The following is a 27,631-nucleotide window of genomic DNA, read 5'->3' as shown; positions in this document are numbered from 1 at the left end:
AAACGTATGAAATCACCTAATTATTGAAATCTAGTTAGTGCGGAGCGATATCCCCGTTAATTAGGTTTCAAAACGGTCCACAAACAGAAACAAAAATGGAATCATCTGTGTTGTGATGTTTCGACAAATGGTCTCAATATCGAATATCAATGTACAGTACTCTCAAAGTTCTGGAGGAGGGGTCGGCAAGGCCCTATCTTATGTGCATATTAAAGGGCGCTGCCGCTCACGATACACGTGAACATGTGAGTAAATGAGTGCCGGCCTCTTCTCTAAAGAATCGCATAAGAGACACAGCCGTCCTTAACCAGGGATAAAGGAGTGTCGTTGCCATAAAGCGTAAAACGAAGAATTGGATGGAATTTGTTCGCAATGCAATACATCCGTAACTGTATGTCTAATTTGTGTTTTACTTCTTATTCTGTGGTTAATGTCAGATCTTGACCATTTAATGGGAGTGACATACTTGTGCACTCGTATGCAGAGAGCGAATGTGTCTAATCACTTTCATTATAGCTACGATTATCCGAATCTCCACTTCCTATGGCTGCGCGACGAGCACGTCTTGGCCCAGCTGAGAGTGCTGTCCGAGGTGTGGTCGTAAAATGATCGGGCCCCTCGCGTTATTGTCACTCCCTGTTTTGGCTGTGCCCCGACCCCCGGCCCAAGCTACCGAACATGCGAGCTGTCTGTCTCTCGCTGCCTCACTCGCACTCGCAGCCCAAGTTTTTTGCGCATGCGGCCACGGCGACCGTGCCGGAGCACGAAGCCGAGATCGCGACGAAGACCGAGTCGAAGACGGCCGCGGCCCAACTTCGTTTCGCGGCTTCGTCTACACTCGCTCAGTCGACTTCCGCCACGAAACGCGCTCGGACGTGCCTTACCGCTAGAAAAAGAAGTTGGGAAAGAGGAAGCCAGCGAATGGCTGGAATACTTGTACGGTTTTGACGGTTTTGTTTTTGTTTATTTTTGTTTTCGCTTTGTGTCCCTTCGCTCGGTGGTGTCTTTTGCTCTTTGTGTGTCCGCAGTGGCGCGTAACGAACAGTGCCAGCCCCGAGCAGTGCGGCAGCACTTGTCCTGTTCCCAGGATGCGCTTCACTGCCCTGCCGCACCTGTTCGCGATAATACTAACGAATATTTACTACCAAGGGTGCGTGCGCGTGTGAATTGTGTGTTGTGTGTTGTGTAGCCTGCAAAAGGTTGAACACGGAAAATAAATTTAAATTTATGCAAAGTTACATGAAGGAAATGGTTAATATTTAAAAACTGAGCTCAACTGGTGGAGATACAACCTGTTGTGGGAACTGCCAATAAGGGGAATTCCCATCTCCTGGCTCTCTCCGAAGTCTCCAATCTGATCCAATGGCCTACTATGTGATCGAGCGGCAACGGTAAGCATGCTGATTGTGGACATGCTGACGCTGGCACTAGCGACTGGCTTGGAGCGGGAGCGGGACAGGGAGCGTGAACGGGAACGGGAGCGGGAGCGGGAGGTGGACGGCATTGCCTCAATTTGCTGCAAAATGACAGTTAATGTGGCCAACAAAGCGTCCAGCCAGCAGCACAATGAAAACGCAAATTGTAACAGCAGCAACAATAACAGAAGTGGCGGGGAAACAGGAGAAGTCGTGCCCAACACGGCTAATGGTGGACTAGGCCCGAACGATGGTCATTCGGTATGCACGGCACGCAGTTCACGAGACAATGCTGCTGGCAACGAACCATGCGAGGCGCGTCAGAGGCCATGGATACAGCTGAGCGGCCAGTTGGTGGAGCAGGGGCTGGAGCAGGGGCTGGAACCGTGGCTGGGGCCGGAGCTGGGGCTGGGGGCGTGCCAGGCAGCGACAGTGAGAGCGGATGACGTACCGAGTGACATATTGACGCACGCGCGTGCGCGTGCTGTATACATTGGCGACAACAACAACAGCAACAACAACAACAGCAACAACAACAACAATAGCTTATGCAGCAGCAACAAAACAGCAACGGAAGTGGCTACGAAATGTGAGTACGCGCAAGTCGAGCGTGAGAGCCAGAGCCAGAGCCAGAGCGTGAGCGTGAGCGTGAGCGCAGACGCTGGCCAACAACCACCCAGTGACAGTAACGGAAAGAGTGGCAACGGGTGCAGCGCCTGCTCAATACCTACAATTGGCAGTGAGCTTTCCAAAGCCAACCTTGTAGTAGCAGCACCAGCGGCAGTCGTCGCAGCTGAGCAGCAGAAGCAGCACCAGGAGCAGGACCAGCACCACGACCAGGACCAGGGCCAGCACCAACACCAACACCAACACCACCAGCATTTTTCCACATCCTCAAAATTGTGCAAACTGTCCAATTCTGGTGAAAATTGTGAGCAAATCTGGCGACAGACGGAAACGGAAGAGCACCAGCAGCGGTCCACAGGAGGAAAAAACTCTGCTCACGACGCGGACTCTGACTCCGACTCCGTCTGCGACTCCGTCTCCGACTCCAACTCCAACTCCGACCGCGACTCCAACTCCAAATGCGACGACGACGCGCGGCGTACAGAAAAATTTGTGGAAAAAGTCGGGCAAAACGCATTGTCTGCCTGCGTGGTAGGTGATTTTTTTTATAATTGTGAAAATGTGCAAAGCAGCACAAAAGAAGCTGCAGAAGCAGTAACAGTAACAGCCGCAGCCGTAGCCGTAAGCTGCCACAGCCACGCCAAGTCGAACGGGCAGCAGAAGAAGCAGCAAGAGGAGTGGCAGGCGCCATTGTCATTGCCATATACCCCGACAGACCCCCCCAGTTCATCCTTGGCTGGCAGTGTTGATAATGTTGCTGGTGTTGCTGTTCCCCGCCCACCACAAAGTGTCCCCGTTGTTGTTGCTTGTGGTTACGTGGATTACGTGAAAACCGTCGCAAACAACAAGGCCGCCCCAGGGCAGCCATCGGAGCCCCCCGCAGCAGAGGTAGCTGTACGGACTGGCAGCAGGAGCAAGCGCCGAGAGGAGGAGACCCAAGCATCGCTGGGATTGGATCTGGGATCAGCCACACTTGCAGCATTTGCAGCATTCGAGAAAAACGAGAAGCTCGTCGACTGTGAATCGTTGGAGCCCCCTGTATCTGCTAAAGATTTGGGAAATAGCCCGAAGGAGAGCTGCATCAGAGCCAAGGCAACGGCAACAGCAACAGCAACAGCAACAGCAACAAGCTGCAATGAGCAGGATCTCATTGATTTTGAGAACGATTTGGGTGATGATTTTGTAGCCAGTCAGCGGCTGAAACGCTTGCAATACAATTTTCAGGGACGCGTGAGCAGCAACAGCAACAGCAACATTGATTGTGTAAAGGCATCCTTGAGACTCGAACAACAATTACAGCAACAGCAGAAAACAACAGGCATAACAAAGAAACTACCCCCAGAGCGAGGAGTAGACCCCAACCCCAGCCCCAGCCCCAGCCCCAGCCGCAGTCCGACTGCCACGACAGCCACGACAGCGACGACAGCGACGACCCCCCAAAGCCAACCCGCTCAACACAATAAAATAGTTAAGGAAACTGCCGCCGAAACTAAGGAAGGTGCAGCCGTCGCAAGCTCAAGTGCAATTCAATTAAAGGTAAATTGTATTCGAGTCGAGCAATCGCCAAGTGAGAGCGAGCAAACTCCAGCGACCAGAGCGACCAGAGCGACCAGAGTTGGGCAAACAGCTGAACAGCAGCAGCAACATTCGCTGAATACGCGTCCCGAGTCGCCACTGCGCCGGCGCGGAGAGAGCCAGAGTGCGGGCCAGATTGGGGCGCTCACATTGGCAGCTGCCAGCGACCAAGTGGTGATTGAAATCGGCACGGACACGGACACGGACAGCGACGAGCAAGTGGAGACGGGGACGGACATACCCATCCGGAGCGCATTTGTGCCGACCCAGGCCTGTGACGGCGGACGCTTTGGCATTAGCCAGGAGGAGACCCCCGCCGCCGGCGTCAATTTTGCGACACCGCTCAGCGAGTTCGATGTGCAGCGGTTCAGCGAGTACCTAACGGCAGCCCGCCAACTGCAGTGGGTCGACATTGCCCTGAACCAGAATCAGAGCCAGAATCAGAACCAGATTCCGAATCTGAGCAACACCCCCAACCAGCATCGGAGGCTGAAATCACACGGCCCAAGTCAGGTTGATAAGAAGGCTGGAAGCTTTCAGTGCTACGACGAACTGCTGGCAGAATTCGTGAGCGAGCAACAGGAATACCACATCGACATCGATAGCAAAAGCGATAGCTATAGCGATAGCAATAGCGATAACGATAACGACAACGACAAACAGAGCACATGCCAGTGCCATGAGTGTTTAGCCAGCTTCGAGGATAGCCAGCAGAACACGGCCAATTGCAACAGTTCCAAAATAACAGCCAGGAACCCAACCACCCCGTCCGTCTTTGCTTCGGAAGCGGCAACCGGAGACGGCCTGAATATGCGCGAGGTCAACGGTCAACTGCGCGGCCTCTTGAAGAAACCCAATCGACCCCCGCCGGCCCGCAAGAACCGTGTGGTGTTCGATGAGACGCGCAACGAGTTCTTTGAGGCGGACTACATTATCCTGATCCGCGAGGACTGTGCCTACGATGAGGAGGACGAGGAGCCCTGCACCTGCGGCGAACACGAGCTAGTGCGGCTCTGCTGCGAGGAGGGATGCCAGTGCAACTACGCGGTCAATGCCGCAGAAGCCGGCGATGGACGAACGCCACAGGTGAGTTCAAGTTACCTAATTGGGGCGGGGATTGGACTCCCCACTCGAACAGCCAAGTTAAGCGCATTAGCGAGGAGCCCCGTCCACGCGGGCACAACGTTGGTGGCACCCCATTCCCTACAGGGCCACGTTGCCGTTGGCTGAATGGTGGTGCTCTTACAAGATGTCAACGTACTCCACTTCATGAGCTGGTTAGGCATACTCTATGCGGGTAACACCGCATCCTTACTCATTACTCTGTCAAAGGTTTCAAGGACTACTCGTAGTATTCCTCCTGTGTTCTGTATTCTGTATTCTGTCTCTGCATCAGTGAAAGAACTCTCGGGGTTTTACTATAGGTACTATAGGTTGTGCAAATCCTTTCCGAAGAGAGTTCTGCCTTTCGCAAACTAGTAAAACCCTCACCATTCAAACACTGTAATTGGGTACAGCCTATATTTGAACAACTGGGACGAACTGGCTTCGTACCAACCCAACCTCCTCTTTGTTCATTATAGTTATAGTTGAAGTACTGTCACATTTCGCTTTAATTACTGCAAATGATATCCAACTTTTCATATCAATGTGTGAACAATTGAAAAGGCAAAAGCACAGCCCCATGGCCGGGCCTGCCCCGGTTCCTTGCCTCCGTGCACCGCTTCATTGTGGCGGACGGGCCGCAGGGCACATGTGCCTGTGCCTGGGCATGTGTTTGTCTGTGTCGCCTCTAATAGTTGCAAGTCTTACGCCCTCTTCCTTCTCTATTGACAAGTGTGTATAAATCACTTCAAAACTTTTGTTCAAAATGCTTTCTTCTGCTAGTAACTGTAACTCGAAACTGCAGCGGCCGTGTCATTGTTGTCGTTGTCGAACTCCTTCTCTTTCGCCAGTGTACACACATATATGTACATGCATGTATTCTTTTATGAATTGGTCCCTGAGTGTGCGTGTGCTGTCATGATGGACGCATTTATGTGTTAAGGACATCGGGAAAGTTGTCGCCAGAGCCAGAGCCAGAGCGGCCGATACTGATACTGCCTTGATTCGGAAATTCCTGACTTGCTTCCTTCCTTAATTTCCCCCGACCAGCCCCCACACACACACACACACACGTGTACATGCACATACCGTATCGATCCTGAGCGGCCCTCGAGTTGCGTTTAAATTTCAATTTGCTGCCACATAAGCGACACTTAAGTGCACCGCTTTTTTGCTTATCTTCGCTGGTCGGAACGGGTCGGGTTGGGTCGGTAGAGGCCTAGTCGGCTCCCGTCTGAGAACGCAACTGCTGACGCCCAAGGCTCTTGACTTGGGGCTGCTCAAGCATGTTCTCCCCCATCCATTTGGCACGGTATGTCTGGCCATGCTCGTCCTGCCCGGCCTCTTCCCATCTCCGGGTTTGTCCTCTCTGAAGAGTTTAATATGCATTTAGTGGATGTAACAAGTTTACTGAAGGCGTTGCATGGTCCACAGCTACCCCAGGAAAAATTAAATCATATTTATTCAGACGTTTTCCCATTTCGAAGCAGAGTTTCAGACTCGGGGCCAGACTAGCACTGGGAAAAGGGCTGTTCGGAGTGGACCTTTTGCATAAACAAAAGTTTTGGCGCTAGGGTTTTGAATTTGGAAGCCTATGGCCCTATAAAGCATACTACAAGTTCTTGAGCTTATAAGGCAGTTGGGATACTCTAATGACATAATATACTGGATACTGGGTGTTCAATAACTGTTAACTCAACTCAATCGGATCATTATTATAGTCAGAATGAAACATTCCATTTGCAGTGGCTACGCTACCCCACCCCTTCCTCTCACTCCCTCTCACACACACTCTTCCTCGTGCAGTGTGCTCGCTGTGGCGGAGGGGAGCGTGAGTGAGAGACCAAAGATACAAAAAAGTTGCGTAAAACAGATAAAATATTTTAAAATTCTACTAAAATAGGTCATTAGACGGAAAGGGGATAAACGAAGTGCTAGTGCTCTCCTTCTCCCTCTCTGTTTCTCCCATCTATCATGACAAGTGTCAACGTTCTCGCCCATTATGTTAGTGTGGATGAGACTTTGTTCTTCACTTGGAACTACACTTCTTCTTCTTGTCACTTTTGACACCCTTTGGTCGCAGAGTATTTTATCGATTCCAGACCCTTGACTTTCCTAGTGCACTATGACCGGGAAGATACTCGAACTGTTTTTACTCAAAGAACCCACTCAACTTTTTTCTGATAGATTTGAGGATTTACAATTTTGTTCATTATTTATGGTTTTTTTCTATGGCAAGGTTGTATTTATTTAAAAAACATGTTATTTTTGTAATGTTTTCTTTAGAGGAAGTGCTTCTTTTTTCACCTAACTTAAGTATATTAAGTATAAATACAGCTATAAATAGGTTCTGAAAACTTTGTAGCTTCAGCTTACCGTCTGGACAGTATTCAGATTTAATTGAAAAGTTGATAATCTAATTTGTGGTATTTTTTTCTCAAAATTTTCTTGTGAGTTTGATTTTTTTTTCTATATTTTTATTTATGAAGCGTTGTTGAGGATAGCGTTTTTAAAAGTATCATAAAAATACCCCCCTTAATCGCATTGGACCATTAAATTGGGCCAACTGCCAAAATTGGATCAAAGCAAACGAAAAGGTATTGTAATTTTTGTGTTACGGAAACCTAGGTATGGATATGATCATGTCCATAATTAGTAATAATAATTGTCTGAAGTGTCTGAATAGCTGATATTGGTAGGTCTGCATTTCAATTCTGAGAAGAAGTCATGCTTATATTCTTATATCGGCAAAATCCGAAGTGTATAGACACTTTGACACAAAGAATACCAGGTTTCGTTCCTTATTAATATGTAAGTACGCTGAAAACAATTGGACAGCCACAACAAAACATACAGAATAAAACACAATATTTATTTTGCCTGCTCGTACAAAAATATTCTCTATAAAATTTGATTTTGTTTTAAAGTAACAGCCAAAATAGTAGGGCAAAGTTTTTTCGGCTATATTCCGATGAGCCCAGAGTCCCTTCAGTCAGCTGACTTTAATTGCGCCGATTCTGAGCCACAAATTTTAAAACTAGTTTCACTAGAGTCTTATCGTATGTTTCTCTATAAAATAAACTAAATGTTTTAGTGTAAAATATAGGAAAAGTTCGACTAATGGCAAAATGTAGGTCTTTTTGACCATAGTGCCGTGTAAAAGTGGGATCAGGCCACACAGTTTTGTTGGTGTATCTTTTGTTAAGTATTTCTATACATTTCTTTAATTATATTTTGCGGTCGTATCCGGCGAACAATCATGCCTACTAATTACCATTTCAAACTAACACGTGTTTCCCTTCTTTTGCCCTCTCGGGGTCTATTTCTCTCGTATAGAGTCCCAAATATCAGCCACCAATTGAGTTTGTGGACGACGCTGCCCTGAGCCCGCCCGACGGCTACAAGGACAGCAGTCTGAAGAACACGCTCGGCGGCGCGCTGAGTGGCCACATCTTCGGGGCCCAGCACCTGCAACAGCTGCAGGTGATCCAGCGCCTCCAGCAGCAGCGCGCCGCGATGCTGGCCGCCCGCAACAGCACCAGTCAGATACCGCCGCCACCGCCTCCTGTGGGCAGTGCCCAGCAGCAGCAGCAGCAACAGCAGCCGCAGCAGCAACCGCAACAGCAGCAGCAGCCACAGCAGCAGAAACCGCAGTCGGAGGAGGACCTGCAGGGCGTCTGCACCGAGTGTGCCGAGTGCGCAGAGTGCGCCGCCAAACAGCTACAGGAAGCAGGTAAGCAGCCGGGGAGGGAGATTAGAGGTGCCTCATTCACGTGGGCCACGGGCTGACTGCAGCTGGCAGGTCCAGGCAGCCAGCCTCTCTGCAATTAGGGGCATCCCGTAGGGGCCCTCTTTTCATTCAGAGTCTTGCAAACGCAATCGTTTGCCTTTGTGTAATCTGATTATGAATTCTTTATGCAAACACAGACAGCAGCCCGTTGACAATTTGCCACAGCTCCATCGCGGAGCTGCGTCCTCAAATGGGACGCCATTTTTATTTTTGTTTCGTTGGTTCGCTACCCTCTCCCCCGGCACTGGCACTGGCACCGGCACTGGCACTGGCACTGGTTAATTTTATTATACCCGGTACTCGAAGAGTTGAGGGATACATAGTCATCGTATATTAGTTTTGTGGAAGGAAGCCGAAGGAAGCCTTTCCGACAACATAAAGTGTATATTCATGTCTGTCTGCGCATCCTTCCCGATGAGCGCCTAGATCTCGGAGACCATTAGAGCTAGAGCAACGAAATTTTGTATCCAGACTCCTGTCATATCAAACTGTTGCAAGAGTCTTTCAAAATTTCTTCCCAACTCCTGAAAAATGGAAATAGATCCATTATTCTACAATGATCAACTAGGTCTTTGGGTGGAAAGATGACAAACGGAGTGCAAGATTTAATATTAAAACATAACTACAGGACGTGGTTCTTATCTTTCCCATCTGCCACGATAACTTTGAGACTAATTGAGAGATAAGTAGAGCCGCGGCCCTTGCCGTATCCGGGGTATCCGGGTATCCGAGTCTCTCTCGCTCTTTTGGGTATCGCTGTTCGCAAAGGCAACAGATTGATTTGTTGGTTAATGCAGACCGCGTATATCATCAATTTGTTTGCCCTTGTCTTGAGAGAAGACACAACATTGATGGGGGAGACATCGGGAGAGCGAACGCTAGTTATGCTCTAATGTTCTATTTCCAGCACCCTGTATATTTCCTTTCCACGCTATGACCAATATTGTAGACATTTCCGCACCGTCTGTTGAACATCTCTCGATTTCCATCACCTGTCCATCCATCATCTGGCCCTTAGATCTGGACGAGGAAGTGCGAGAGGAAGTAAGGCGAAAACGGGGCAGGGCACTGTTTTCTTTTAGATTTGATTCAAATTCTTCAATCTATGGTCACGGCCTATGGCCCATAGGTGATAAGGTGGAAATAAGCTGGTTTTACAGGTCCTGTAGGCGATAGACAGACAGTCATATATACTTTATGGGGTCGAAAACGACTCCTGGTGGCTCCTTACATATAGATATCTGTATCTACACGAAGCAACAAGAATTTCTTTCAGGTAAAAAACGCCTGAAGAGTAGGCCACAGAGACTGGTACCAGGGATTGGGGTTGAGAATGCGTAACGAGGTTCATCAGAGGTTCAGAGCATTCAAAACTGTTATATACTGCTCCCAAATCCAGAGCATTCAAAACTGTTATACGTCTGCCTTAAATGTTTGGGGGAGCAAGCTTCTTTTTGGAATACCCCCCAAATTATGACGAGTATTACTCGCTAGGAATCGTAAAAATCCTCGAGCGTCAAAGGAAGATTAGGATGGAATTTATGCCCAAAAAAATAGATATATTGGTGATTTTCCAGCCTTTCCTTACAGGCAAATGCTTGGCATTGGCAATCGTTGGCGACTGTCGTCAATTGCCACCGTTAGTGCGGTTCTAAGTATATGATTCAGTGGGCCGCTATGAGCACATGGCTCTGAATTGTTGCTCTCTCCCGATTCGGGCCATAAGTGCTTCCATGCCATGCCCGCATGCCCCCAGATGGATTGTCGTCGCCGCCGTTTCAAACGAAAGCATTAATCGAGTCTATTGATTGATTTACGGCTTCGGTACGGTATCTTGTCTGGGCTTAACCCCTAAAAGATACTTTTTAAGGGAGAACGGGGGCTCGAAAGGAGTGCAGGCACGCATACATTTCCATTTATGTCGGAGGTCACGCTTTATTGACTGTCAACCTGAAAATGAATGGCACGGAACGGTTCGCAGGGGAGGGGGAGGGAAGAAAGCGGGCCAGTCAGGCAGTCCGTCATTAATTGTTGCGCCTAACGGAGCGCGAATGCAACAAGCCCATAGCTCTGGCCTTGTGGAGGCATGCCTGCCCATGGCTATGCCCGTACCGATCCTCCAAGCGCACTTCCGCTTCTCCCACTTGGGAGCAGCCACCAAGCAGCGGAAATACACCAATCTTGGCTTCCGATCCATCATTTGATCATCATTTTTGTGTGATATACGTATGACCCTCTTCCTCTTTACAGAATGCAGCTCGCCGCAGTGCCCAGAGGAGATGACACCACTCGGAGTGCCGGCGGTGGCCCTCCTGCCTCTGCACACCAGTTCACCGGAGCGTCGCATTACCCAGAAGGAGATCATCGCCGGCGAGGAGCGGCCCAAGTACGTGCTGCAGTCCCAGTACAAGGCATCGCCCACTGCAGGTACAGTAGCCCTCCCAGCCCTCCAAGCATTCATCGCACTCATGGAGCTCTCCCCCGATCAGTCTCGAGCCTTCCCTGCTCATTAGCCTTATCACGCACACGCACGCGCATACATGCACAGCAAACAGCCGCAACCATCTGCCCCCGGGCCAAATTGCACTCGTTACAGGCGACCCCGGGCGATGATTGGTGGTCCAGTCCGGCCTCGGGGCTCCTGACATTGAGCAAACCCCATCCAATCAAGGCCGCACTCATTGTCCTTATCGAAATTTCGCATCTCAGCATTGGGCATCGAGCATTGGGCATTGATTTTTTCTTGAAACCAAGTGCTAGGCAACTGTTTCTTCTGGCATCACTGGAGCCTATTAGGAACTGCAGTATTTTCTGTTTCACAGATATTGTTCAGATTACGTTCTATGATATATGGACAGTTTTTCTCATCACCATATACCCTTGAGCGTTTTTAAAGACAATCTTGCTGTAAAGATTTGTTAATATTCTCATAAAAATCTCAAAAATTAAGGAAGGATACATTTAATTTCGAAAAAATTAAGATCTTTATATTCCTATGACATCCAAGTTGCTATAGATATACTAACATGTGTGTGTATATCTCTTAAGCAGGAGATTTCTGACTGTCTTAAGCGAATCAGGAGACTGTTAGGCCGTGGTTATAATTTGTATAGAATCATCACGACATATTATACGGCAATCCGTGAGATATTATAAGCAATTATCATTATCTATAGCTGTTTTCCGACCATTTCCAGCCACATACCACATCGTGCCCATGTGTACTCGTATTTGGGTAGCTATTCCGTTGAAAACTCTGAGCAGGTAGGACCTTTCAACCCTTCAAAGGCTGTTTGAGCAGCTCCGATAGAATCCAGTTTGAATTACAACTTGTTACAAATTCTTAGCAATCAACAATGGTCAAAGGCTTCGATTTACTCGTTTAGGCGCAATTATTCGAGTTCCATGGTACATCGTCATCGGGTTTCGTATGCATCCACATTTGTCTGTACATAGCATCAATCAAGGACATGCAGTACATACGATCGCATTGCTGACATCGATCCAATATCCCCCATCTCTCTCTTTCTCTCAATGCGAATACAATGCTCTCTTTTGCCCCCACGAATGCCGCCTCGTCGCCGGTTTGTTGTTCTGTGCGTGCCCGTGTGTGTCCCTTGAGCAGTCAAAGCTAAGAAGGATTCGGGCGTGGCCAAGGCCAGCTCTGCCACTGCCACTGGCCCCGGCCATGGCCCAGCACCGGTGCCGCCGGGAGTCAGTGGCTCGACCAAGAATAAACGATTTTTTGTTGAAACTATTACCACTATGACCACAGTGACCGAGCGGCGCATCATCCGGGAGGCACACGAGGATGTGGCCAGTGTGGCTTCCTCTCCCGTTCCCGCTGCCCTTGCCCCAGGCGCGGACATGCAGCCACCCGCTCTGCCAGCCAAGACGAATGCCACAGTGGCAGCCGCCGCCGCCGCCGCTGCCGCCACCGCTGCCGCCGCAGCTACCACACCAGAGAAGCAGCCATTCGATGAGCAGATGCCACCGCCCATACCGCCAAAGGAGACGTCGCCCACCCAGATAAGCGGCATACTGAAGGGCGGCAAGCTCTGGAAGCAGGACTCCATCTCCCAGGTGAGTAAATGCCCATTTGCCCCGCCACCACGCAATCCAATCTATTAACCACGGCGATTTCGGTCAAGCAGCAGTCGGATGACCAGAACAACACCTCGGAGGAGGAGAGCGGCACCATTAAGCGCTCGGTGCGCTTCGTGACGGAGGACCAGGCGAATGCCGGCGGCGACAGCGACGCCCAGTCGCTGGCCGGGGAGCTGGACGACAGCGAAAACCAGATCAACGAGCTCATCCCCATCAAGAAGCACTCGACCCTTTTCAACAACGCCCTGCGCCCCAACTCGGCGGTGCGCCAGCTCTTCCCCAGCGTCTCCGCCCACCAGGCCCCCGTCCTCACCTCGGAAGCCCTGCGAGCCTTCGACGAGTCGAAGCGGGCCGGCTGCCTCGTGACCCACTTGCCCGGGAGCTGCGGCGACTCGGACACCCTGCGCCGCAGCATGGAGCGCAACATCCTTCGCCGCTCATTGATCAAGTGACTACCCCACTCCCCTTGCCCCAGGCCGAAACAGAGCTAACCGTCTTTCGTCTCACTCGCAGAAAAAAGGCCGTCAAGTCGGACATATCGCTGGAGGACCGCATCAAGCAGCTGACCTGCGACATCGACGAGGACCTGGCCGAGGAGCTGTCCCGGGACGTCGACGAGGACCCCGACCCCAGCGAACGGGGCTCCGACGAGCTGGCCCAGCGCGACAGTCCCGCCGGCGAGGAGAACCCCAATCCTGCGCCCAGCTCCGCCGCTGGCCAGAAGTTCATGAACGGCGAGAAGAGCTTCTCGCCCAGCAGCTCGGTTTCCAGCTCCTCGAGCGGGTCGTCGGCCTACAAGAAGATCGCGGACATATTCAATCGCGACAAGAAGCAAGAGAAGATCATGGAGCTGGAGGAGAACCCCATTGTCATCATACCACAGGTGGGTGGAGTACTCTCCTCTGTCCCAGCAGACCCCTAAACAGAGCCTTTGCATTTCCCTTTCACAGGAGTGCCGCTGTCCGGCTGCACCCGACTTGGGCATGGGCATCCAAGTGCCCGTGGTCCATACCCAGATCCACCGTACCCCACCCCGCCAGACCGAGCCGAAGCGCCAGTTCCTCTCCTCCACCCTAGCTCCGCTCACCGCCTGCGTGGCTGGCAACAAGGACGACCTCTCCTCGTACTACACCCTTGCCGCCGGCGCCCACGCCCACGGCCACAGCCACGCACATGCCGCCCACTACGCAGTCGCAGCAGCCGAATTCAACATGGGCCAGCTCCTGGGCGCGGCCACAGCTGCAGCCGTCTCCGGGGACCCGGTGGGGCAGCACGCCGCGGCCATGGCCGCTCAAAGCCTGGGCAGCATGGCTGCCGGGGCGGGATTAGGTGGGGCTGTGGCCAGCGCCGTTTCGGAGGAGGTGCGCAAGGTGGCGCCGGATGTCATTGCCGGCACACCCGGACAGGAGGCCGCCAGTCGCCCCGAACAGGACGAACTGGCCGTCTTCGCCCAAGCGGAGGCCAAGCGAACCGAACAGCTCAAGAAGCGGTACACGGGAGGGGCGGACCAGTCGCAGGCCAGCAGCGACGATGATGAGCAGAACGACTACGGCTTCAACAAGCGGCCCTCGGTGCGCGGCATCAAGCCGAAGTTCAGCTCCACCAACGAGATCCTGGCCCAGATGCAGGAGCAGCTCAGCGCCTCCATCCCCACAGTGGTCAACAGCCAGCCGGTGCCGCAGGCGGTAAAGGGCTACGCTATGCCCAACACTGCCAAGCAGAATCCCTCGGCACAGCAACAGCAGCATCAACAGCAGCAACAGCAGCAGCAGCAGCATCAACAGCAGCAACAGCAGCAGCAGCAGCAACAGCAACAGCAGCAGCAGCAACAGGCACAGCAGCAGCATCAGCATCAGCAGCTGCAACAGCAGATGGCGGCGGCGATGCAGGCGAACACGATTGCCCAGCAGAAGACGGAACAGCGCACGTGGAGCTTCTACAGCGAGACCGGCGAGCAGCAGCGCTTCCCCATCGACGCGGCCGCCATTCACCAGACCTACTACCAGACCCTGCCCGCCGGCACCATGTTCCGCCAGACGATGATCCAGCAGGGGGCGGCCGGCGACGATGCCTCGCTTCTGTATGCCGCGGCAGCCGCCCAGAATTGCCAGAGCGTCACGGCCACTGCCACGGCGACGGCCACGGCCATCGAGCAGAGCAAGCACAGTAGCTACAGCAGCCACTTCGCACGCAGCCCCACTCGGCGGCCGGAGTCGCCGCCGCCGCTAAGGAACTACCACCAAACCATGGTGCTGATACCGTACAATGCCGAGACGTACTCCCAGTTTGCCACCAGCAGCAGCGTGGACCCCAAGCTAGCCCACATTCAGCGCCAGAATATCCTGGAGTACCAGCAGGTGAGGGTACTCGCCTAAGCACACTTCTCTCCTAGACTCCCCTTAATCTTCCCCGTCCGCTCTGTTCCCAGGTCACTCAGCAAACGATACGGGTGCCCATCGGGTATGCCCTGCCAGGCATGCAGCTGCATGTGGTCAGTGGTCGCGGCCACGCCGCCCACTACGGCCAGCATCAGCAGCAGCAGCACCATCAGCATCAGCAACAGCAGCAGCAGCAGCAACAGCAGCAACACCAGCAGCAACAACAGCAGCAGCAACAGCAGCAGCAGCAGCGACTGATGCCGCAACATTATCAGTTCGGGACGGAGGGAGGCATTCCGGGCTTCAGCGAGCGTGGAGTACCGGAGGGAGCAGCCACTGTCTCGCACAGCGACTGCAATTCCATGGTCTCCCCAACAGCAGCATCGGCGGCACAGCAGCAACAACAACAGCAACAGCAGCAACAACAGCAGCAGCAGCAACACCAGCAACAGCAACAACAGCAGGCTGGAATCGGAGTTGGGGCTCAGGCCCAGCCACATGCCCAGGGATCAGTGTACTACGCGATGAACGTATGACCCGCGCTTGAATAGTCGCTGCCAGCGGCGGTCATCGTCGAGCGCCGCCAGTGTCAACGCGTCGAGCTGTCAGCGACTTCAGTGCATTTGGGTCGCGGCGGAGTGAACGGCGGCGGCGGCGGCGGCAGATGAGCGCCCGTCCGCCCCCCGCCCCCCACCGCCAGCGAGTCCCAGTGAATCCCATCCGCCTGATTTGAGTTGCCCTTGAGTTGATCCTAGCGAGCGTCTTAGTCATTTATTCCTCTGTTGTTCATCCTAAATCGTGCTCTGTAACCCGTTTCTACCGTTTCTGAATGCATGCATGCGTGACAGTGTCTGTGTTTGTGTCTGTGTGTGAGCGTGTGTGCGTGTGTGCGCGTGTGTGAGTCCATGTCCTTGCCCCTTAGCCCGTGAGCAACGTACATACATACAGGCTACTGCTTGGTTTGCATAGGACGATAGGCCGTGTAAGATACTGATGATTCGTTGCCAAGACTAAGAAAAACTAACGATAACCTGTTTTATGAATACTCGTATTGTAATCAGATATATATTATATACGCATATGTATGTATTGTGGACAATGGAAATTATTTCACTCAATGTTACACTATATTCCAAAAATGAACTTTTAGTTTTTGTTCTAGTTTCTAGAGATATTCTAGACACATACTATATTTACTTACTGCTGTAGATGAGAAAAGGCGGCGAAAATGTAAACCAAAATACAACCAAATGACATGAATTTATTTCAAGCATGTACGTGCTGGGTGCTAGCAATGCAACAACAACCACAAGAACAACAAAAACAAAGACAAAGAAACATGATTTATTATTAACGATAAGATATTCAAGTTACATTTAGCAAAAGTAAAACTTAAAGGAATTACACACATATATATACATATATATTTTTTTTTTGAACTCCCATCTTTGTTTATTTTCTGTTAGCCAAGAAAACACAGTTTTGCTCAAGGGAAAATGAATTTGGTTGAATGCCAGTCGAACCATAATTAATTTTATGTACATATGTAGTATATATGTATGTACAGACGTACATATGTACATCTGAACATTAACTAGGTTATATTACATGATATTCAATGTAGTGCAATATTTTGATAAAAAATCATACTCTCATAGATATTTGTATTCCCATGCATCATTATTATTCATACGATATTTTAGATCTCTCTTTTTTTTTTATTATGATATTAAAATAAAATTAAATGTGCCCTATACATATACATATGTATGCATATATACAGTGTATATACGTGTATATACAGTAGGCATATGTACTCATTGATTTGCTTCAATTTGTTTGCGTTTAATTTGTATATCCATCGAAACCATTACCATTACCATTACCATCCCCATCAGAACCCCTCGTCACACCATTCCCACCCATCGCCTCTCTTTCGCTGAGACTAACAGTGCCAAACTAACTTGCCAGCATTCCAGATTGGGCCCAGAAGCCTTCATCCTCATAGATATACATATACATATACATACTTGATAGCCACGTGCGCATTATTCATAAGCAAAAGTTAGAAGCCACTCGGAAAAAAGAGCAAACTGTATACATACATACATACGTACATATAGATACACGTACTTATCCATGTGTATACAAATACAAATACAAATATTGAAGATATTATATTTCGATTCAGATTCAGATTCAGATATTGTGTTAGCGTCTGTATACATATAGTATATTGGACAGAACATACTGAAATTATTGAAAGCAAACACGAAATTCGAGTGGAGTGCAATAAATTGATGGGAGTTAGAGCTACCGACTAGTTATGTACTTAGCCGGAAACGGACTGTAACTGTAACTGTAATGTAATCCGAACAAAGACAACGCCAAGAAGTGAGAGCGCTAGAACGAGATAGATAGATTGTGGGCCAACAGGATTGGGGCTAAGAACGCGGACGAATATGAGGGGCGCATAACGAACAAATGTAGTCTTATAGTATATGTACGTACGTACATGTAAGTATATACACACACATAAACAATAAGGGACGATTAGTATCTAACGTTAACTAAAGTGCAGTTTGGGCAGTTCGATTTTTGTTACTTGTTTATCCCCGTGGAGATTCCAACACTACAATTGACTAGAAAGAGCAGCGCGATTTGCACAGACATATGTACATATGTACATGTTTTAATATGCTATCAATAGATATATTCGTGCATACATACGTAAATCAATATGCAAGTATATGCACACGGACAAGCATGGATATGGATATGGATATGGATATGAATATTTACTAGATGTTTATGAAATACCCAACTGGCATAAAATGAATTCTATCCCCAATCCAATCGAATCCAAATCGCATGAATTATTAGATCCATACCCCCTTGTGTTGCAATGTACGGCAAATACCCGAGTCTACCTTCAATTTTTTTTTTACAAAAATGCAGTGGAAATACATGCATATATAAACGAAAAGAAAACCCCCGATATACACACGATTTCGAGTACTACGAGATACATATTACACACACACTGGCCTTTCATTGATTGATTCATAGATCGACAGAGCTACGAAAATTATTTTCAGCATGCAAAAGTAACAAAGGTCTAAGAGGAAAAATTGTTCTAGTTAAGGTATAAGGGGTATATAAAAAATGTATAATGAATATATGTATGTTACATGTGCATGGAAATGAGGAAAACGCGCGGGAAACGAGAACTAAGTTGATTTGAACGATCTATCGCAAGTGAAAATCGATGCGAGTGGTACGAGTACGAGTATATAACAAATTTCAACAAATAAATGACTGAGTCAATGACTCTAAATAAATTTTAAACGCAAACGAAAACCCTAAATATATGAAAATACAGAAATGGTAAACAAATTAGTGTTTCACTTTATTTTAGTATTTACTAGTACATATCTACAGTGAAAGGATTCGATCTGGATATCATACAGAAGAACTCAACAGGAAATCTTCTATACATAAACTTAGGGAAGCATCTCCTACCAATAAGTACCACCTATTCAGACTATTATCCAACAGCAATTACCACCAAGGCGACCAACTTCAGTCTTTGTCCTGCATTCCATAGACTGGAAAGCAGCACAAATACCTCTATGGAGTAGGTCCAATTACTTTTTTTTGGGCGTAGCCAGCTACCACTAAAATAAAACCCTCCCAACGGGTCAAAAGATAGAATGGATACCCAAATGGAGGCAGAAGCTGCCGCTACAATGGCTATTGATGTGCAGCCAGTAATTGGCGAGGAAATAACGAGGCTTTGACGTTACTCTAGGCTGATTTTGGTCAAAGCTCCTAGCATTATGTTCTTATGTGATGTAGAAATTACCAAACAGCAGAGTTTTGCTTCCCATTTCACAAATGATGATTGGGTTTCATTGTAGTATATGTTGAGAAAAGGAAGAAACTATGCTGAACAGCCAAGTACCCAGATCAACAAAAAATTCTAAGAGTCGCAAATATCAAGATTGGGTCCAAAAAGGTGTCATAGATTTGTATTGCATTTATCTGCAATATTAAATTACTCAGTAATTAGTACTGGGTACTATTAGCAGACCATCAGTACTGCGCCGACAGACCCTAACCAATGCTCTTCTTTATTGGGGACCAGTTTTATGGTGGCTGTCGATATGGGTACCCATCTAACGGGTAATGAAATGGGTAGCTATCTGGTAGGTAAAGAAGTGAGTACCCATCTGGTAGGTATTTATGTAATTGCTATTATTTACATTACTTTTTTTACGATAAATCATCGTATACATCGTATCGTAACTTACAAGGAATTAAGGAGCTTTGTGGGGAAAGTGGACGAGTGTAACGTCCAGGAGGAAGCGTTTCCGACCCTATACAGTATATTTATTATTGATTAGCAAAGCCATGTCTGTCCGTCCCGACGAGCGCCTAGATCTAGTCTCTGAGAGCTGTGATATATGACTTTTACAAGTGTATTTCCATATTTTGCGCGACCCTTTGATATCTAGCAGGCCATATCTTGCAGCATATCTAGCATATCTGACCTATCTGGATCGGATCGAATCATTATTAAATTGCAGTGACTACGCAATGACTTATTCCCTCTCTTTTACACACTCTTCCTCTTGCATTGTGTGCCCTCTGGTGGAGGTATTTGTCCACGCCGCAAGCCCCTTTTCTCAAATGACGAACATCTGTTGCATCTACAATTCGGGAGATTATTATCATCAAGAATGACGCTATCAACTTGACTGCAGAATTTGGTTCAGATCGGATCATTCCCCACACACTTAGTCGTTCAGTATGCGCCACCTGTCGGAGTGAGCAAGATGTAATGCCGGAAAGTAATTCATTTGTGGGGAAGTAGTGGTATGGAAACAGCTAGAATATTCGCAATTAGGTAGAATGAAGATAATAGAGCTCGCGATTCCAAAAAGAGAGAGAGAGCATCCGGCACTCCAATAGCAATTCCGGCGTTTACGTATATTTACACATAAAATGTATTATATATATATTTTGTTGTCTTCTTTTTAATAATAAATCAATAGATCGGCACAAGAACTGAAGAAACAAGCTACGCGCATCAAATTATTTGTGTGAACCAAAGTGAGGGCCGCACTTTCACCTCCAGCGCCTGATAACCAACTCTATTGCTGGACGGGCACTCTTGGCTTTGCGTTCATCTGCCATTCGGCTGAGCAACAGATCGGCGACTGTGCAATCAAATGGAACTGGGCGATAGCTGCGGCTGCTCTTTGGTGTTATCGCGTCGCCTGGGTCTGGGTCTGGGTCTCTGCTGGGTTTAGTCTGTCGCCGTACGCCAGCCGACTTGCTACAAACTGCGGTACCACAATGAGCTGTCCCTATGCAGGAAACGGGTAAACTGCGCCGCGGGGCGAGACCACGTGCAGACTTTTTACTGAGTGACGGGGTTTCCTTGCAGAAACGACCACGACGATGCTGCGGTACCGCTGTCCACGGAGGTGGGCAAGATCTACGGGGAGTACCTGATGCTCGACAAGCTGCTGGATGCCCAGTGCATGCTCTCCACGGAAGACAAGCGACCGGTCCACGACGAGCATTTGTTTATCATCACTCACCAGGGTGAGTCCCTGATCCAATCCAATCCGGTGGCCCAACACCCTCACAAATCTCTCTTTCGTTCTGTTGGCCAGCATACGAACTGTGGTTCAAGCAGATAATCTTCGAGTTCGACTCCATTCGCGACATGCTCGACGCGGAGGTCATCGACGAGACCAAAACTCTGGAGATCGTCAAGCGACTCAATAGGGTTGTCCTCATACTGAAAGTAAGACACTGGCGCAGGGGCCACAAATGATACCCGAGTTGTTCATTCGGCCTCCTGCCAGCCATATGTAAAAGATATTTTAACTGATACTTGGGACGCTCTGGATGATGAATCCTTTCATTTATTTCCGGTTTGCACAATGATCTTCAAAGCATATGCCATGTACCATGAAGGCCTTTGAACAATCTTCCAGATTATCGATCCCCGCTCACTTTCCAATCATTCGATTGTAGTATGTGAATATTCAGTCTGCTCAGCTTTTTAGGCCAACAAATGATCTTAAAAGTGATTGCCTACAGGCTGCTCTACAGGCTGAACGAATGAGCCTCTATAGAGAGGTTATAGGTTATAGAGTCACGTTTTAAAAAAAAAACCAAACAATAAGATCAACGCGTTGTAAACCATTAATAATCTCTTTCGTTTTATTACAAAGCTGCTAGTGGACCAGGTGCCCATATTGGAGACCATGACGCCACTGGACTTTATGGACTTTCGAAAGTATCTAGCGCCGGCTTCGGGCTTTCAGTCACTCCAGTTCCGGCTGATCGAGAACAAGCTGGGCGTTCTTACCGAGCAGCGTGTGAGATACAACCAGAAGTACTCAGACGTCTTTGGGGGCGACGAGCAGGCTCTGAGCGCCATCAGGAGCTCCGAATATGAGCCCTCGCTACTCGAGCTGGTGCAGCGATGGCTGGAGCGGACGCCCGGTCTGGAGGAGAGCGGTTTCAACTTCTGGAAGAAGTTCCAGCAGAGCGTCGACCAGTTCCTGGCCGCCCAGGTAGAGATCGCCATGGAAGAGCCGGTGGAGCAGGCCAAAAACTATCGCCTGATGGACATTGAGAAGCGGCGCGAGGTCTACCACTCCATCTTCGACCCGGCCGTGCACGAGGCCCTCGTGAAGCGCGGAGATCGCCGCTTCAGCCACCGTGCTCTCCAGGGGGCCATCATGATAACCTTCTACCGCGACGAGCCGCGTTTCAGCCAGCCCCACCAGCTACTCACCCTGCTTATGGACATCGACTCATTGATCACCAAGTGGCGCTGTAGGTCCCCCTTTGCGTCGATACCGATTGCTCTTATTTAGCTGCTTTCCCCACTTTTTGCAGACAATCACGTGATCATGGTTCAACGCATGATTGGATCCCAGCAACTGGGCACCGGCGGCTCATCCGGGTATCAATATCTTCGCTCCACGCTCAGGTAATGGTCTGATCGGCGCAACGCTCATTGAACTCCATCACCATGTTCTATTTGTGTGCTTCCAGTGATCGGTACAAAGTATTCCTGGATCTGTTCAACCTGTCTACGTTTCTGATACCTCGCGAGGCGATTCCTCCTCTCGATGAGACTATACGCAAGAAGCTCGTCCACAAGAGTGTCTAACGGTTGACCAATCCTATACAGACCCAAGAAAAATAAAGCTTTAAGTGCAGTTTTTTGTACATCCTCGTACTTTGTTTGACCTTGCTCTTACCCTTACCTATTCCTCGTCTGACTTAGATCAATTTTGTTAAGCAAAAACATGGGTCTTGACTGCCTGAAAGTATGCTATCCCTATCGCGATCAACGATCAGGTGAAGACTGTGCTTGAAATTGCATGTACAAAATACAAAGGTACATTTGGTTCTGCAAAAAGAGCACGACCCTCAAGCCTCAAATGGAATATACAGATGCACCTAAATGAAGCTAATCGTAAGATGACGTTTCCGAGCTATGGAAAAGCATCATTTTTCCCCCTACTAATTCAACAGATCGCTTTAAAACTATGAATTTCTGGCTTAGAGAAATTGAAGACTTTCATGACATACAGAGAGTATAATGTACTCTCCTCTCCGATTAGGTGCTCATCGGAGAACGAGTTTGTGTGATTGCAAAAACTTTCATACATGAAAAACACCCGAATACACTCACTGCTCATCTAGATTCAGAGGCAATAAAAACATAACCTTTGCCAGTGACCTTTCTGTGGCTGATAAGCAGGCCGCTTTTTGTTCTATACCCGGTATTCAAAGATTATGGGGGGTATATTCGATTCGTGTAGATGTGTGTAGCACTCAGAAGGAAACGTTTCCGACCGCACAAAGCACATATATTCTTGATCAGCCTCAATAGAGCAGTCCATGTTCGTCTTGATGGACGAGTGAAATGTGATTCACAGAAATAGAAGTCCTTCATGCCTTTCCCATAATTTTACTCGTTTTTAGGAAACCTCTCAAGACACACCTAGTTTTACCAATTTCTTTGAAAAGTACTTACCACAACCCATATTTTTACGCCGTGAGTGTCGTATTCAAGTGTCAGTAATGAATATTGCTACAAATTTTTCTAAAATCTATGCTAAACCGAATAAAGATAAGAAAAAAAGGTTACAATTAATCGTTTTCTTTGGATTGTGCTGTAAGTATTTTTATGTGTGACGTATTCAAATTTCGGGTAGTGTATGCTGCAAGCATAAATCTGTATATAGACCAGGGATCGGCAAGCCTCTATGCCGTGCCGATCACTGAGTCACTTAGTAGAGTCGCGGCACGTGTGCTACGACTCACAGCGTTGCGACTGGTTCAGACTCGAGTTTGAGTTTCAGTTTCATTATTATTTATTAGAGAGGAGAGCGCTTTGCTGGACGAGTGCAATTAATTGCTGCTGTGTTTGTGTAAGGAGTGGATTCGGGTCGTCTTGCGATAAGGGTAAACAAGCAGTAAATAAAGAAAAAATCAAAGTTCCTAGTCATTATGTAAGCAATATTTAATTGGAACGCCTTTGTGCGCCGCATTTGTGCAAATCAAATTCAATTTCCACTACCCTCCTTACCTTTCGGTGATGGTTAATTTCGGACTATTTATGGCTGTTTCTGCTCGGCAATTAAAGAGGAGGCAGCCCTCCTGTTAATTACATCATTCCCACATACTCCCACCACAGATCAGCCCCACAGTCCGTGGCGAGCTCAACTGCACTCATGGGGAGCCCGGCGGCACAGCCCTCTGAATGAGCTACTCGTACTCGTTAGACACGTACTCGTAAGACCCGTACTCGTACGTGTACCATAGCGTGAAATGGTATTGGAATTTCCGTTTCGAGTTCGTTTCTTAACGCTCTATATCCCATTTGTGCAGAGGATTGTAGCTCACAGAAGGAATCAACGTTATCGTATTTTCATGGATAAAACCTACCTTCGGCGGGCTAAGAGCAGCCATTAAGCTGGATGGGCTAGCTCTGACTATCACCGTAATCCGGCAACCGATATGCCCTTCCGAGTAGGTGGAGCGCAGCCCGCTAAATTCTACCGGCGATCGCGACGGCGTCAGCTCATTAATAAAACCAGCAACAATGGCGACGACGACGACGACAACGACAACGTTCGTAAAGATGAATCCAATGCCGATGCCGTGCTCGAGTTGTTGCCTCAGTTGCGCACTGAATCTCTGAGTGGTCGGTCGCGCTGTCTCTCGTCCCAGCAGCAGTCAAGCCCAAACCCAAGCCCAATCCCAGTCCCAGCGAAAGTGTTCCAAGGCAAAGTGTTAATATACGGAGTGCGAAATGCGTTACCTGGCATTGAGTGCGCTCTTTGTGTGCCTGGCCCTCGCCGGGCACTGCCAAATCGCAGGTAAGTGGATAGGGTCAGGCCAGACGGCCATTAGCAGAGGGAAATGCTTGATTGACGGGTACTGACTGGAATATTGCCATTATCAGCAGGCTACAAGAGCGAGATCGAGATCACGCCAGCCCCGCTGGACGTGGTTGAGGCTACAACAAAGAAGTCCAGCTGGTTCGGCGGCTTCAAGAAGTTCTTCGGCAGCAGCGGCGATCCGTCCGCTACGGAGGCCACCACCAGCACCACGTCAACGACTACCACCGCCAGGCCGAGCTATGTGGCTGCCACTCCCTCGGCCGCCCAGAAGCCCCCGCCGCTGGTAATCTCCCATGCCCCGCTGATGCCCTTGGGCCCACGGCCTGATACCCCCAGCTCCTCCCCTTTCGGAGCTGCTAACGCTCCCCAGTGGCCCTCAGACGGAGTGGGTGTCGGTAGTCGCACCTCCAGCACTAAGCCGCCCCATCAACCACCCCAGGGACGTCCCCAGGAAGCAGGCGGGGTACCCAATTTGCCGCCTGGATTTGCCCCCTACCGCCCCCAGAAGCCGCAGCCGAACAGCTACGATTTGAGCTACGGCGGTGGTGGCGGTGCAGGCAGTGCAGGAGGTGCGGCCGGACGACCGGGCCTGGATCCGCTGGCAAGCTTCGGGGGAACAACCTCCACCCAGCGACCCAAGACGCCCAATGTCCAGCCCGGATCCGGAACATCGACAGCCAAGCCACAGCTGAAGGAGGATTTCCCGGCGCTGCCCGGTCCCCGCCGCCCATCCGTGAAAGAAGAATATCCGCCTCTGCCCGCGGTCCAGTCTCCTTCTGTACCTTCCTCTCCCAATGCTCTTCCCACTCCCACACCCACACCCACTCCGACTCCGACTCCTTCATCGCCCTCCGCCTGGGGACGGCCCCTGCCCACGCCCGTGCACCCACTGGACCCCGTGCATCCGGCCAAACCCTCGACCAAGCCGACGCCCGCCAATGGAGTGTCCTTTGTGCCGCATACAGGGGGAACGGGAGGACAAAGCAGTGCAGGGGGAGCTGCCACGACCACAGTTCGGCCGGGCTTCCATTCGTCCGGCAACTCGGTGGCCAGCGACGATGAGATCCGCCAGCTGACAGAGCAGCTGTACACTAAAGAGAGCAACAGCCAGATCAGCCTGGTCCAGGTGAACCTGCAAGGGCGAACGCGCTCCATCGACAGTGCCGACGAGGCCCCCAATCCGTAAGTTCATCGGAGGCACAAAATATCGGATAACAATAATAGCATATTCCACTTGCAGACTCCTCCAGGTGGACGCCAAGGCCTTCGAGTCCCCGACCATTGCCAAGATGAAATTGCTCTTCAATAACTACGAGCACGACACACTGGTCAACGAGCACGTGACGGCCAACGAGCGGAAGGAGGAGAACGACTTCCTGGACGCAGTGATGGCCACATCGGTGATGCGGCATGCGATGCAGTTCCTGCAGCAGAAGGGCCTGGTTACGCCCGACCCCAAGACGCACCGCGACCTGGTCAAGGAGCTGTGGTTCACTCAGTACTCGCGCGGTCAGGGCAAGATCGGCAGCTCCGGCTTCGAGCACGTCTTCGTCTACGAAGTCAAGAACGGAACCATCATAGGCTTCCACAACTGGGTGTACATCAGCGAGGAGGAGCAGGCGGGTCGCCTCGACTACAAGGGTTACATGAAGGAGCAGGACATTGGCACGGTAAGAGAACCCAGGCTCTGTTTCAAATGATATCCACACATTTGCTTTTAGAAAGGAAAGGTGCTGAAGATCCGCTTCGCGCACCAAGGACAGAACAAGCCCGTGAACACCGTCTTCGTGGGCACCTCGCCGGAGCTGGAGCTGGCCCTGTACACGGTCTGTTTTCAACTGCGTCCCGACCGCACCTGCCCCGTCTCCCTGGGCAACAGCAAGTTCGGCATCGTCACCTACTCCTGGCGCTACCGAGGGAAGAACCTGATTGGCAGCGCATACCCAGAGATCTAAACAGTTGAACAGTCTATTCCTGTAGTCCTATATAAACTATTTTTTTTTTTTGACGCTGTAATAAATAAAGAAAGTGCACGAATATGACTTTCGCAGGTTAAGTTCTTTCGTAAAGCAGATATATACGACATGATAGTCAGATTTTTTGCATACCCTACTAGAGCCTTATATAACTCTCAGTGTCACTGCAGGATTTGTCCATCTCTTCAATTGAAATGATAAGTATTGCCATTGGCAATAAAGAATGTTCAATCACCTCTTATTTTACTACCACAATCCGCGCGCCACTCAATACATTTTTAGCCATCTAAAATATCGAATCAAGGGTTCATCTGTATTGCAGTGCGGCGAAATGGGTTTTATCTTTTTGGACAACTTTTTTAAAACTAATAAGACCATTTTCAAAGTTCGTTTTCTCATAGATATACGATATACGATAGCAGCCTACGTACCTGGCATTGTACCAAATCCATCTAAATCTAGTTCAACACATTTCTGTGGATCCAGATCAATTTTAATTAAATATTCTTTAATACTTGCGGCCATAGTTTATGATTTCTGACTTCAAGACTTATAGACTACAGAAGGAATATAGCCATGTCTGTCTGCCCTTCCGTCTGGCTATCTGTCCGTTTTAGTTCTCACAGACTATACATTCTCCCACACCCCCAAAAAGGTCGAAAATAGGTGGCAACCACGATTTTGAATATACGAGAAACCAGAAAGCACACAATCATAGGAAAGTACAATATCTACCAGATTTCCGAGTTTGGTTTAGATTGGGTCAGAAGTAAGAAATGAAACTGCAGTATCTACGCAACGCCTTCCCCGCGCTTACTTATTCCCTCGCTTCCTCTTGCACTGTGCGCCCTCTGCAGAGTCGCGGCCCTAGCTGCGACTTACAACGTTCCCGTACATGTTTTTCGGCCTCTTCAGATAAAACTTGGTCATCCATTAGACATGTGAGATCCCAAAATAAAATGGCTAGTAATTTGTTTAAATCGTTAAGTTTATTTAAAAATTGCATCCAATTTGGATGATTATCAGGCAGAGCCTGCCCAAAAACATTGCGATTTACTTTCGAAAACGACAAAATTGGTGCTCCCGTTTTTACAAAACGCAACGTTTTCAAAACGGAACATATTTTATGCAACAAAACTAATCGTAATAACAAAAGGAAAAATTAATGATTTATTAATGCACTAACATCAAATTGGCACCATTGGCAGGGCAA

General features: G+C 49.1%; 3 protein-coding genes across 5 annotated transcripts; all 3 read left to right on the top strand.

Annotated features, from left to right (window-relative positions):
- The first annotated feature begins 842 nt into the window (after window positions 1-842).
- On the top strand, window positions 843-18,388 carry LOC4814466 (uncharacterized). Of its 2 annotated transcripts, none has more exons than XM_015185969.2 (8): window positions 843-4,703; window positions 8,058-8,454; window positions 10,762-10,938; window positions 12,287-12,594; window positions 12,666-13,066; window positions 13,132-13,501; window positions 13,569-14,975; window positions 15,047-18,388. In XM_015185969.2, the coding sequence occupies exons 1-8, from the start codon at window positions 1,398-1,400 to the stop codon at window positions 15,530-15,532; spliced, it is 6,852 nt and encodes a 2,283-aa protein (XP_015041455.2). In that variant the 5' UTR covers window positions 843-1,397; the 3' UTR covers window positions 15,533-18,388. The 2 variants fall into 2 exon arrangements, with proteins under 2 accessions (XP_015041455.2, XP_015041456.2); XM_015185970.2 differs by having other exon boundaries at window positions 12,137-12,594.
- A 1,838-nt stretch (window positions 18,389-20,226) lies between these two features.
- v (Tryptophan 2,3-dioxygenase vermilion) lies at window positions 20,227-22,266 on the top strand. Of its 2 annotated transcripts, XM_001354514.4 has the most exons (6): window positions 20,227-20,383; window positions 20,449-20,609; window positions 20,681-20,814; window positions 21,248-21,857; window positions 21,921-22,014; window positions 22,080-22,266. In XM_001354514.4, the coding sequence occupies exons 1-6, from the start codon at window positions 20,358-20,360 to the stop codon at window positions 22,195-22,197; spliced, it is 1,143 nt and encodes a 380-aa protein (XP_001354550.1). In that variant the 5' UTR covers window positions 20,227-20,357; the 3' UTR covers window positions 22,198-22,266. The 2 variants fall into 2 exon arrangements, with proteins under 2 accessions (XP_001354550.1, XP_033239646.1); XM_033383755.1 differs by lacking the exon at window positions 20,681-20,814.
- Window positions 22,267-24,211: 1,945 nt separating this feature from the next.
- Window positions 24,212-26,481, top strand: LOC4815018 (poly(U)-specific endoribonuclease homolog). The gene is made up of 4 exons (XM_001354515.4): window positions 24,212-24,418; window positions 24,505-25,624; window positions 25,683-26,112; window positions 26,164-26,481. Exons 1-4 carry the CDS (start codon window positions 24,352-24,354, stop codon window positions 26,395-26,397), a joined length of 1,851 nt encoding a protein of 616 aa, XP_001354551.4. The 5' UTR covers window positions 24,212-24,351; the 3' UTR covers window positions 26,398-26,481.
- Window positions 26,482-27,631: the final 1,150 nt, after the last annotated feature.

This window comes from Drosophila pseudoobscura, chromosome X (assembly GCF_009870125.1).
Source record: "Drosophila pseudoobscura strain MV-25-SWS-2005 chromosome X, UCI_Dpse_MV25, whole genome shotgun sequence".
Taxonomy (NCBI): Eukaryota; Metazoa; Arthropoda; class Insecta; order Diptera; family Drosophilidae; genus Drosophila; species Drosophila pseudoobscura.
The sequence above is the reverse complement of the archived record's forward strand: the minus strand, read 5'-3'. Positions and strand labels throughout refer to the sequence as shown.